The sequence below is a fragment of the Corythoichthys intestinalis genome, chromosome 21 (genome assembly GCF_030265065.1).
Source record: "Corythoichthys intestinalis isolate RoL2023-P3 chromosome 21, ASM3026506v1, whole genome shotgun sequence".
NCBI lineage: Eukaryota > Metazoa > Chordata > Actinopteri > Syngnathiformes > Syngnathidae > Corythoichthys > Corythoichthys intestinalis.
Window position 1 is genome coordinate 28,814,174 of NC_080415.1, and position 14,083 is coordinate 28,828,256.

The 14,083-nt window shown below is 37.6% G+C and overlaps 1 protein-coding gene across 21 annotated transcripts in view; it reads right to left on the minus strand.

Annotated features, from left to right (window-relative positions):
- Positions 1–201: 201 nt before the first annotated feature.
- The window catches only part of nrxn1a (neurexin 1a), a 185,587-nt gene continuing 171,705 nt past the window's right edge, over positions 202–14,083 (minus strand). For all 21 annotated transcript variants that reach the window (XM_057826697.1, XM_057826710.1, XM_057826708.1 and 18 more), the window contains 2 exons: positions 4,121–4,199; positions 202–1,959 (listed from right to left, as the gene is read on the minus strand). In XM_057826697.1, coding sequence (XP_057682680.1) covers positions 1,658–1,959; positions 4,121–4,199 — 381 coding nt within the window. In that variant the 3' untranslated portion in view covers positions 202–1,657. The remainder of the gene's footprint in view (positions 1,960–4,120; positions 4,200–14,083) is intronic.

Here is a 14,083-nt window from a genome sequence, read left to right on the forward strand (position 1 = left end):
TTTGATCGAATTACAGTCAATTGTGTTTAACAGATATATTGAGCCGCAACAATTATTTGTTACACGCCTAGTGTCAACATATGGCAGATGTGTAGACATACTGAATCAGAGTTTGCTAAGAAATCGTATGTAGACACGAGAAAAAGGCACAAGTGACATTTACAAACTGATATTAACTGAGGAGAAACAATTTTTTCCCCCCAATATTATAATAAGGATCATCACTGACACCACTACTTATATCATGGAAGTAAGTGTAAAATTTGGTAGCAAGCCTGTGTTACAGGGTGGCAGTTGCCACCCTGGTGGGTCCGCCCCTGGCTTTTGGGAAACCAACCCATGTTTTACAGCTGATTACCAAAGAACAGAAATGGGTAGTATTATAATTAGAGTTGTCCGATAATTACTTTTTAACCGGTATCACGATGCTGTTCAAACCAAAAATCTGATACCGATAGCGATATATACGGTCGAGGACTTAACATATTATTGATCATTGTATTGTGATGGCCCACTGGATGCTTTAATAATGATCAATGTAACAACTTCAAGGTTTTGCAAACATGTGGAAAATAAGAGGACAACTTTAACTGAAGTTATAGAAAAAGTGCCAAAATAATGATTCATATAAATAAAATAAATTGAAATTAGCCAAAATGTCTATAATTAAATAAAATGTATTTCAAAGAGCACTAGAGGGCGACCAGTGTATTATAAATACAGGTAGTGAATCAAAGGACATGGCAATGCAATGATAATTACCAAAATGCATTTTGCTGGGCTTTTGCACAGATTTTTAATTAAAATTATGTGTTTTATTACTTTTCTACGTGGCTATTTCTTTCTGGTGATTCATTCATATAATTCATTTTTAATTCATTATTGTTCATTTTATTTGTGCACCAGGAGTGATGAGGGTCTTTCCCACAATTAACAAATCCCAAGCCTCTTAATTTGGAGACACCTACAGGTCACAATAACCATATCTGTGCTAAACTGAGACCAGCCCATGTACAAAAGCTGCAGGCTTGTACATTAACTTCTAACCCTGATTACTTACTGGTGCAAAGTTTTTTTCAATATTGGCTGATATTATCAGACAACTATTCATAATTTTACTCCCTGGTGATAGTGGAGAGTCTATTAGTAAATAATTTTAGAACATATTATTTAGGCTCTTGAAAAATCTATTAAAAATGCTTCAAAATGACTGGCAACTCATTAACAACCTTAATGAGGAAAACTGCTAAACTGCTGCTCAAATCAGCAACTGTAATGAAAACAAAAACGTGCATAATTTGTAAATTTAGTCGTAGAAAGTAGACGACTGACATTTTGAATGGACGAATCCCCGACTTGTCACTCTCGCTGCGCTTATGCTTCCGTCTGGATCCTCTGGAATGGTTTGTCTTGTTTCAGAAAAGGAGCCTGCTCTGTCCTGAGGCTCATTTTGGACATGTCCCTCCAAAGCAGTTTATGTGTAGGTATGTTTGTGCTTGAGTGTGTGTGTGTGTGTGCTATTGAGTCAACATGTCCGTGCGTGTTGTGTTGCTGTTGTTGTCGGGGAGAATATACCTATTTATGTACACTGAGCCTTTAAAAGTTTGTTTGGAATATATATATATATGGTATATATATATATATATATATCTAAAGGTTAGACGTAATACTCCTTGTCCTTGTTCTTCTTGTTCTTGGAGATCTTGGTAATGCCGAGCGGCTTGTCCTTGGCGCTGCCGTTGGGCTGCGTGGCCGAGTTGCTGATGTAGTTGCGGCTCTCGTCCACGTGGTACGAGCCTTCGTCGCGGTTGCGGTACTTGTACATGGCGTAGAGCAGGATGAGGATGCACAGGGCCGCCGCCGCCACTATGCCCACCACCATGCCCGTGGTGCTGCTGCTCTCACGCACGACCTCCGACGGACCGGGGAACACCTTCACTTCGGGTAGCGGGGGACGTGCTACGGAAAGGAAAAGATATCTTTAATAAATGTTATTTGGCAATTCTGCAGCACGGTTAAATCTTTGGCTAACATACACGCGATAGATGGAGAATTGCTTTAAATATGAGTTTACATTGACTACACAAGCGGTTTGAGAGCGAGAACCGAAAGTGGTATTTGCAAATACCATGTGGCATTTTTTTTGCCATTTGGCAAAATGGATTTTGCAATGTGGCCTTTTTTTTTTTTGCTGCGTGGCTTTTTTTTTTTTTTTTTGCCATGTAAGGATTTTATCCCCCAAAAAATGCCACATGTAAAAAAAAAAAATGCTACATGGCAAAAAAAACATTGCAAAATCCATTTTGCCACATGGCAAAAAATGGCACATAGCAAAATCCATTTTGCCACATGGCAAAAAAAGGCCACATGGCAAAAAACATGCCACATGGCAAAATCCATTTTGCCACATGTCAAAAAAATATCACGTGGCAAAAAAATGCCATATGGCAAAATGGATTTTGCCAAATGGTAAAAAAAATGTCACGTGGCAAAAAAATGCCATATGCGGGAAAAAAAAGCCACATGGCAAAAAAATGCCACATGGCAAAATCCATTTTGCCACATGGCAAAAAATGCCACATCGCAAAATCAATTTTGCCACATGGCCAAAAAAAAAAAAAAAAGCCACATGGCAAAATCCATTTTGCCACTTGGCAAAAAATGCCCCATGGCAAAAAAAAAAAAAAAAACGCAAAAAAAAAGCCACATGGCAAAATCCATTTGCCACATGGCAAAAAAATGCCACATAGCAAAATCCATTTTGCCAAATGGCAAAAAAAGCCACGTGGCAAAAAAATGCCATATGGGGGAAAAAAACAAGCCACATGGCAAAAAAATGCCACATGGCAAAATCCATTTTGCCACATGGCAAAAAATGCCACATCGCAAAATCAATTTTGCCACAAGGCAAAAAAAAAAAAAAAAAAAAAAAGGCCACGTGGCAAAACAAAAATGCCACATGGCAAAATCTATTTTGCAAAATGGCAAAAAAAAAGCCATATGCGGGAAAAAAAAAAGCCACATGGCAAAAAAATGCCACATGGCAAAATCCATTTTGCCACATGGCAAAAAATGCCACATGGCAAAATCCATTTTGCCACTTGGCAAAAAATGCCCCATGGCAAAAAAAAAAACCGCAAAAAAAAAGCCACATGGCAAAATCCATTTTGCCACATGGCAAAAAAATGCCACATCGCAAAATCCATTTTGCCACATGGCAAAAAATGCCACATAGCAAAATCCATTTTGCCAAATGGCAAAAAAAAAAAAAAAAAGGCCACGTGGCAAAACAAAAATGCCACATGGCAAAATCTATTTTGCAAAATGGCAAAAAAATGTCACATGGCAAAATCCATTTTGCCACATGGCAAAAAAATGCCACATAGCAAAATCCATTTTGCCAAATGGCAAAAAAAGCCACGTGCAAAAAAATGCCACATGGCAAAATCTATTTTAGCACGTGGCAAAATCCATTTTGCCACATGGCAAATTGGCTGCCGTTGGCTGCCACTGACGGCCATAGACGTTCAATCCGTTTGAAGTGGGAGGGATGGCAGCGAATCATTCGCTGCCATCCCTCCCACTTCAAACGGATTGGACGTCTACTAGTGATAAACTCATTCCAATTCACAGCAGAACCTTATTTTTCTGTTTATTAGTCGTTTGTAGAATAACATAGAATGATTTCCTGACCATTGATTGATTGATATTGTATGACCATTCTATTTTGACTAGTAGGGGTCGTTTAATCGCTGCCAGCGCCTTCCCAGTCCAAATGGATTGGGCGTCTAGCTCCATCAATTGCACTGAAACATGATGATTCAAATGGATTTAAAAATCTATCGCTGTCAATGGCAGACAAAAACACGTGCCAGCGCATAGAGCGTGATCTGCGAATTCTCTCGGGCTGAAAATGACAGGAGAGAAAAGAGGAGAAAGGAAAGAAAAGCATAAATGAGGAGGACGAACGAGAGGAAGCGAGGCGAGTGGGCGTTCGAGGCGTTAGGTAACGCTTACAGGCGCAAACCATGAAAAGTAGCCTGTGAATAATTCATTGTAGCGACAGAAAAGAAGGAAAAAGACTGAGGGACGCGTGCCAAATAGCTTAAATGGGTCTCACCTGAGCTGGGATCGCACGGGTCGATGTCTTCGTCGTCGCTCGGACACTCCGCCGACGCCACCAGGATGTCGTCCGCCGACTGTTGAGAAAAGGTTAGCGTTAGTGGGGATGTTTTTTTTTTTTTTTTTAACGGACGCTCGCTGTGACTGCACAGGAAGTCATTACCGGCTCCTGTTGAGACCCTCGGGGGAGTGGGGAGGGGCACGTGCGCATGCATGTTTTTGCCCTCATCATCATATTCCAAATGCTAATGACACTCGTTATTCAAAACTGCTGAACTGTGAGAGATGAACTGAAAAATGTTGAATTACAGCATTTATCTATTGATGTTAGTGACATAATACTGACAAGCAGGAGTATTTAATCTTTGACAGTAGCTTGTTTTTAGGTTCATACAGGTTTGAACTACAGGTGTAAATGATTCAAGGGCTTTTCAAGGATTTAATACGATATTATGTACACATTTAACAGTTACATTTCACTCAAACATTAAATAGAAATTGATGTTTCTGACCATTTTGTTACCGCAACATCTCAGCCATTTAACAACAGCATATTGAAAAAATGATAACGATGTTGATCCATGTTTTTGTGTTTCCAATGATTTGATTGTATCGTTGCTTAAACAATAAATGTATCCATTACAGACATTGACATTTCAGTTTTTATGATTACTTATGACTAGTGCTCCAACGATTACCGTAATTTCCTGAATATAACGCGCACTTTTTCCCCCCCAAAATCAACTTGTAAAATCATGGTGCGCATTATAAACGGGTACATGGATGGAGACAGAAATATATATATTACATATATATATATATATATATGAAACGATTTTTTTTTAATTGACACGGCCACGTTGTGTTGAAGAAACGTATGCGGCGACCCCTTGCCGACCATTACGGTACGTGACGTCATCATTTTGTTTCGGTAATACTTCACTCTAATCGGCCGAATGATTTCGTCTGTGTTAAATTCTGCTCTTTTCACTCTTCGCAAAGCACAGAATTTAGTTTCTTGAACTCATTTGAGTCAACGTTTATTGCAGCTCCGCAAGTCGGACCATAACAAACGTAAGCACAGACTTCCTGTGTCCGTCAACTATATCTGTCCCTCGGGAAACTCAAACCCAAATAACAATAGTTCCTATTGTTACTGTCGTGTCGACAGCGATGAGCTCTCACGGATTTCTGAATTATTTTCTCACTTTCATTTTACCGTATCAATCCATGGAAGAAACATTTACTCATCATGATGAAACGAGCAAGTTATACAGCAGCCTTTAAAAGAAAAGTCACATCTGTTTTGTTTTCTCCTAGATTCTGGTAAGTTGGAGAAGTTGTCAAATCATATTATTACCATAAATATTGTCAGTTTATGGTAATGTTTTGAACTACCAATGTGCTATGCTTGTGGAGTTTTTCACCAGCCAGTAAAATGACATTTCTGTATCTGTACACGAGCTCTGTTTTCTTGTATTCTTCCATTTATTGGTGCTAAAATTAGGGTGCGCGTTATAAACGGGTACAATAATTTCCCCTAGATTTTACAAGTAAATTTGGGGTGCGCATTATACACGGGTGTGCCTTATATTCGGGAAATTACGGTAATTGATTAACTCGAGTAATTCAATTATAATAAAAGCTTCGAATCAAATTTTGACGTTGTAATATTTTGTTTTGAAAGTGTTTGCATTTAGTTTTATTGATTTGGGTGGTTTAATAAAATTTGTAAAAATTTTAATCAAAAAATAAACTTGTAGCCCGGCATTGTTGATGTCAATAATTACTTACTCAATGCTCATAGGTGCTGAAACCTATAAAAGCAGTCGCACCCAAGCGCCAGCAGAGGGCGGCAAAACTCCATGAAACACAATTAACATGTGGGCATTTCACTTTACTGTCATTTAAATCAGTTTGAGCGGCCCATGTGCGTTAATTGCGTCAAATATTTTAACGTGATTAATTAAAAAATTAATTACCGCCCGTTAACGCGATAATTTTGACAGCCCTAATTTTACATTTTTCTTTTTAAACTTGAACAAAAGTGAACTAAACATGTTACAGTACTTTACGGTTTACAGTACTTCTTGTGCTGCGGAATGTAAAATGTACAAGTAGGTTACGAACGAGCTCCGTTCCTACGCTGACGACATAACCCAAATATTTTGTTTAATGGAGGAGGATACACTGCCCTCTGGTGGCTGCGTTTGGTCTGCCTGGACTGTCATTCAATAATGCTTCCATACAGGACCACTCAGACGTCTCACACGGATAAAGGATAGCAGCGCTCTGGTTTGGCCCACATAAGGCTGTAAGTTTTTTCAGCTAATATATGTTAGTGTATGCAGTTATAATTAAGTTTACAGCTACAGTTTGTGGAGTTACGTGTGAGCGATTTCCTATGAGAATTGTAAGCACGTTAGCATCCGTAGCATTTAAGATGGCAAACTTTTAGTTAGGCAAATTAGGCTAATTTAATCTCCTAAATTGACATACTGATCAGACTAGATGGACGTCTGAACACCAATCGTTTTGTGTCGAGTGTTTTATTGTTAAAATGAGTGTCGTTTTGAACAGATGTGTACATATGTGTGTCACAGCTTTACAAATTGTCAAAAGTGAAGGACGTAAAAAGCTTCAAAAAGCACAATTGCTTTGTTTGCTTTCTGTCAAGCTGAACAACTTCACATTTGAATGAAGTAGTGTAATTGTAAATACTTTAGCATCCGTAGCATTTAAGATAGCAAACTTTTGTGAGGAAAATTCGGCTAATTCAATCTACTAAATATTCATACTGATCAGACTAGATGGACGCGTGAACACTAATCGTTTTGTGTCATGTTTTATTGTTAAAATGCGTGTTGTTTTGAACAGACGTGAACACGTGTGTTACAGCTTTACAAATTGTCAAAAGTGAAGTAAAAAGCTTCAAAAAGCACAATTTCTTTGCTATCTGTCAAGCTGAATGACTTCACGTTTAGTGAAGTAGTGTAATTTTAAATACGTTAGACTTCGTAGCATTTGAACTAGCGGACTTTTGTGAGGAAAATTAGGCTAATTTAATCTACTAAATTTACATACTGATCAGACTAGATGGGCGTTTGAACACCAATCGTTTTGTGTCGAGTGTTTTATTGTTAAAATGCGTGTTGTTTTGAACAGACATGTACATACTGTATGTGTGTTACAGCTTTACAAATTGTCAAAAGTGAAGTTAAAAAGCTTCAAAAAGCACAATTTCTGTGTTTGCTCTCTGTCAAGCTGAACAACTTCACATTTAGTGAAGTAGTAATTGTAAATATGTTAGCATTCCTAGCATCTAAGGTAGCGGACTTTTGTGAGGAAAATTAGGCTAATTTAATCTACTAGATGGACGTTTGACATGTGTGTTACAGCTTTACAAATTGTCAAAAGTGAAGTAAAAAGCTTCACAAAGCACAATTTCTTTGCTATCTGTCAAGCTGAACGACTTCACGTTTAGTGAAGTGTAATAATAAATACGTTAGCATTCGTAGCATTTAAACTAGCGGACTTTTGTGAGGAAAATTAGGCTAATTTAATCTACTAAATTTACATACTGATCAGACTTAATGGACGTTTAAACAATCTTTTTGTGTCGAGTGTTTTATTGTTAAAATGCGTGTTGTTTTGAACAGACGTGTACATACTGTATGTGTGTTACAGCTTTACAAATTGTCAAAAGTGAAGTAAAAAGCTTCAAAAAGCACAATTTCTTTGTTTGCTGTCTGTCAAGCTGAACAACCACGTTTAATGAAGTAGTGTAATTGTAAATACGTTAGCATTCGTAGCATTTAAGATAGTGGACTTTTGTGAGGAAAATTAGGCTAATTCAATCTACTAAATATACATACTGATCAGACTAGATGGACGCATGAACACTAATCGTTTTGTGTCATGTTTTATTGTTAAAATGCATGTTGTTTTGAACAGACGTGTACATATGTGTGTTACAGCTTTACAAATTGTCAAAAGTGAAGTAAAAAGCTTCAAAAAGCACAATTTCTTTGTTTGCTGTCTGTCAAGCTGAACAACTTCACGTTTAGTGAAGTTGTTAGCTACGAATGTTAAATACGTTAGCATTCGTAGCATTTAAGCTAGCGGACTTTTGTGAGGAAAATTAGGCTAATTGAATCTGCTAGATGGACGTTTGACACGTGTGTTACAGCTTTACAAATTGTCAAAAGTGAAGGAAGTAAAAAGCTTCAAAATGCACAATTGCTTTGTTTGCTGTCTGTCAAGCTGAACAACTTCACGTTTAGTGAGGACGGAACACGTAATATTGATAAAGTAAAGAAAAACTAAGATACTTTGAGGTACAATAATGTATACTGTTTGTGCGACTAAAAAAAAAAACAAAACAAAACAAAAAAAAAAAACGACTGGCGGATTAGATCCCGGCGTCGTAAAATCGAAATCGCTAAAGTTGAGTATGTCGTAACCTGGACACTACCTGTATTTAACACCGTTAAAACTTTTATGACGCCACACAAACCTCGTTTGAAGTAACTAGCTGCTATTTCACAAGTGAACGTATCTGAGGTGGGAGTTAAAACTCATTGGCTGCTTCCAGACAAAATGGATCGGACGTCTATCACCGTCAACGGCGCTGACACATAATCATTCACCGCCACAACCGTGTTCCACTTTTATCAACCGCCGCCTCGAACCCGCATCGATCCGACCGTCCCCGCCTGCTCCAGTTGCCATGGCGACGCCAACTCCAGTCTGCTGGAAAACATGATGCTCCCATAAAATTAAATGACGGCGGGTGTGGTAGCGTTGCGTTCAATGAGCGTTGAGGGGACGCGGCGCTGAAAAAAACAAGAGTCGCGAGCGTGAGAAATGCGTGCGCTCGTGTCAGCGCTAAATTAAAATTGGATTGTGATGCATTGCAGTAGATGTCGGCCGGGATAAAAAGCGGAAGAGGGGAGTGAGTGGCACGGATGAACAATAGAGGGGCCGCTTTCATCCCGATGCTTTTCTCATTTTTCAAAATCAGCCTTGAAAAACAAGCGCGCAACATTGATTTTGTTTACCGCGCTGCTAAATTGCCTTTAATAACCTTTTTAACGATCAATTTTCTTCCAAACCAAGCTGACATTTTAGGAAAAGGCTTTTTGAAATGAATGTCTGCATGTTTAAACCTTTAATGTGGATGTTTTTGATTTGAGCAGCTTGAACTTTTGACATAACTGAATCAAAATGATTCATCAACAGCATTTAGATGAGAGGTTAGACTTTTCTTTCATTGGGGGAAAAAATGTTTCTGCCTTATTCTGTTCTTTAGTAACTGGCAGTGTAACATGTTGCTATATTTATGCAAATCAGCTATTTTAGATGGAGAAAATGAGAGGCTTTCTGTGCAAAAATTATAACTGACACCTCAAACCCATTCCTATTTTCATTAATGACAAAAGTACTTACTGCCCCATATGTTTTCAATGTTTCGGTAAACATTTAAAACATTTTAAATACTGTTTTACGAACTAATAAATAAATATTAGATGAACTATTTTCAATACGTATATAAATTTGTTTAGCAGTGTTTAATAGTAGCTTAAAAGTCTTTACTTGCTTTCATGTTGGCAATTATTTTACAACATGTTGAGAACTCACCCCTTCAGACCTGAGCATGCTGCTGAAGGACATGACACGTTCGCGTCTCTAAATAAGTAAATACACTGAATTTAGTTGCTCTTGCCACTTCTGGGAGATGACTGGATAAAACTTTACCCACTGAAATCAAATCACGAGGTTTAGCATGCCCTCTTTGCTATTTTTGGCTCTTTGAAAATGGCTCAAAAAGGCAAACGTAAGTGCTCCTTTCTCATTAAAAACAATGTAACCATAAACTTCAAAATGATATTGATGGGACACGGTTTGTAAAATATATAACACACAAAGAGCTTTTTTTGTTGAAAATTCTTGTGAATAAATGCTTAAATCCCTGAATTCTTTATAGATATGGAGGTAAAACAGTTTCGATTCTTTGTTAAAAGAGCAAAGAACCAGGCGGTTAGCATTTATTTTACGTAAATATGTCGAATGTGCTGCTTGTCTTTAAGCCACTGTAGCGCCGCCGTATCATCACAAAGAGCTTTTTCTGTTGAAAATGACTGTGAATAAATGCTTAAATCCTGAATTCTTTTTAGATATTGATGTAAAACAGTCTCGATTACTGGTTAAAAGCAAAAAAAAAAAAAAAACAAAAACGTGCAGTTAGAATTTCACGTAAATATGTCGAAGTACGATGCTAGTCTGTTGGTCAATGCGGCGGTTGCCATATGTAAACAAAGCTTTTCCGGTGAAAATTCTTGTGAATAAATGCTTAAATCCCTGAATACTTTATAGATATGGACGTAAAACAGTCTGAATTCAATCAGTCTCAATTGGTTAAAAGCACAAAAAAACGTGCACTTAGCATTTATTTTATGTAAATATGTCGAAATACAATGCTAGTCTGTTAGTCAATGTGATGGAGCTTTACAACAAAAAGCTTTTTACGTTGAAAATTCTTGTGAATAAATTCTTAAATCCCCGAATTCTTTATGGATATGAACGTGAAACAGTCTCAATTCTTTGTTAAAAGCAAAAAAAAAATAAAAAAATAAATAAAGGCAGTTAGCATGTATTTTAAGTAAATATGTCGAAGAATGATGCTAGTCTGTTAGACAATGTGACGGCAGCCTTCCAACAAGGAGCTTTTTACGTTGAAAATTCTTAGGAAAAAAAACGTAAAATATAATAATTACCTTGAATCCTCGAACAAATCACTCCTGAGACAATCCTTACTGTTTGTATGCGTTACAGCTTTCGTACTTTTTCAACCTAAATCCGGCGTTGGATCGCTGCATATGTCGCTGCGACCGGGGTTAATGTTACGCCTACTGTTTACCAAAAAATGACACAATCTCTACAATTTTAAATAAAACAAAAATAGACATCTTTTTCTATTTGGAACATCTACTAATGCATGCTTTAAATATCTGCATTGGAAATTTAATGGCGAAATGTTTTAATTTTATGCAATTTTATACTTTGCAAAGTTACGTTTCTGCAATTCAGACGCAAGTACAACTGCGCCTTCGTCCATCACATGTAGTATTTAAGTCATCAATCTAGTACATATTTGTATTAAAAATTCTCATTCAAACAATCCTATAACCAACAAGTATTCTTACATATTCTATGCAAACTAGTTCCTAACCTCAAAACCTCTTGTACTATTAACCCTTTATTGGGCAAGTGACCATTTTTGGTGATGATAATGGTTTTTAACTACAGAAATATGAGCGTCACATTTTGGTCATGTATATGTAGGGCTCAGTTATAATTACATTATTTTTTATTATTAATCATTTCATTTCTTTTATACTCCTTATAAGTGTGTTCTATTAATAACATTATGAATGAACAGATATATACTCTCATTACCCCTTCAGACCTGCATTTTTTTTTTTTTTTTGCCCAGCAAAAAAAATAAAAAAAAAATAAAAATCTTCGCTGATTTCGATTCTACTCAAATATCAGAACAAAGTGCAATTTTTTGGGCGGGAATATTTCATGCTTTTATTGGTTGTTTTTACATTGTTCATAGACGTCATAATATATTGACAGGACGCAGGGCCGATTAATAGGGGGCAATCTCCGTCAAAGCTGACCGAGTGGAAACACAGACAAAGCGCTTTTTACTTTGAAAATTCTTGTGAATAAATGTGTAAATCCCTAAATTCTTGATAGATATGGACGTAAAACAGTCTCGTTTATTTGTTTGAAGAGCAAAGAACTGGGCAGTTAGCATTTATTTTACGTAAATATATCAAATGTGCTGCTTGTCTTTAAGTGAATAAATGCATAAATATCTGAATTCTTTATATTGATGTAAAACAGTCTCGATTCTAGGTTAAAAGCAAAAAGCCCAAAAAAAACCCCACAGGCAGTTAGCATTAATTTTACGTAAATATGTTGAATGTGCTGCTAGTCTTTAAGTGCCGCTTTATTACCACAAAGAGCTTTTTACTTTGAAAATTCTTGTGAACAAATGCTTAAATCCCTGAAATGTTTATAGATATGGACGTAAAACTCTCTATATTTGGTTAAAAGCAAAAACCGGGCAGTTAGCATTTACTTTACGTAAATATTGCGAATTACGACGCCAATGACGTAGTGGTTAATTTCTCCCATTGATTTTTTTCATAACATTTCAAAATGCATGCATGGTACGAAAAATATTATAATTACCTTGAATCGTCGAACAAATCCCTCCTGAGACAATCCTTCCTGTTTTTATGCGGTACAGCTTTCGTACTTTTTCAACCTAAATTTGTTGTTGGATCGCTTCATGTGTTTGAGAAGAACTAAGACCGACTTCAACCAACTGAAGCGGAGTGTGGGACGGCCCTATACGTGAAGGTGTGGCGCAGTGTCTGGGGAATGTGTCCCGTCAATATCATTATGAAGTCTATGGTAGCATTTTGTCTCAGCTGTTTTTAAAGAGCCAAAAATAGCAAAGAGAGCGTAGTAAACCTCATGATTTGATTTCGATGAGTAGAGTTTCGTCCAATCCTCTCCCAGAAGTGGCAATAACAACTAAATTCAGTGTATTTATTGATTTAGAGACGCAAACGCGTTATGTCCTTCAGCAGCATGCTCAGAACCCCCAATAACACTTAAACGTTGATTAATTTTTTTCATAGTATTATAGTATTTATCTCATTGCTTACTATTGACAACAAAAGTTTTCCAATTTACTTAAAAGGGGACGGCTGGCTGTAAATTCTCAAGTTTCCGTGCCATTGACGGTGATGGATGTCCAATCCGTTTTGGAAAGGCTGACAGCAATCATTTACTACTAGTCTCCGAGCCAAAATGGATTGGACGTTTTGCACCGTCAATAGCAGTTAAATGAGTGCCATAAACAAAACAATTTAAAACATCAAAAAAATAATACTGCGCGCACCACCATTTTCCACAATCCGCGTCTCCGCCCTCTGAGCATCCTTACTTAAGATTTTTATTTATTAGTTTTTTTTAAAGCAACTTTGTGCCGCGGTCTGGCCTGGAAGAAATACTTTTTCCCCTTGGTTGCTTTTTCCAATCACTTCTGCCCACTGAGTGTGAAAAAGTGGACAACTCGGGCTTCTTCCGAACAGCTGATCACAGCCCAATCGGCAACCGTTTCTATCTAAAATCCAAACATTCTGAAGCAAAGTAAGACATCAACCTCCACGACAAGCCAAGTCAACAAACATCCAGGCTTCAAATTGGAAGTAAATCGCTACCTGAGCGGCTGAACAGTGCCAGCGACCGTCCAATCCTCCCTGACCAAGTTCACACATGATCTCTCCACTTTTTTTTCCTTCTTCCCCCCAGGAGATTGGTCACCACGAAAAATCACGCTGCCGTTTCCATCGCTCCCGTACACGGGCGGCAGGAGGATTAAGAGAAAAGGAGCGCCACTGACGACGGGAGGAGAGCAAAGAAACAAGCTCTACTACTGCAGATGGTGAGATAGAAACACCCAGCCAATCGCGGGGCTCTCTGACACTGAGCGGGAGGGGGAGAGGCAAGAGGAGGGTGATGGATGCTAAGGAAAAAAAAACAACATGGAAAGTGAAAAGTAAGCAAGGCTGTGAAGTAGCTTCAGAAGATGGTGGTGAATTCGAAAAAATGTTAACTCGTTGGCTGCCGTTGACAGCGATGAGCAATATTGCCAGACCTCCGTGAAGTTGGCTCCCCATCAGCAAATTTATATGAAAATAATGTCAATCGTTTGTGCAGTAAAAAGTTTGTTTGTGCTGCTATCATTTTTGAGATGTTTACAATTCATCTATAGGTCGATCTGAGGTCAGCACGCCCCCATTTTGATTATAAATAGCTAAAAATGGTGTCAAACATTTATCTTTTTTAAGATGTTAATTTTATTTCATTTTTTTAA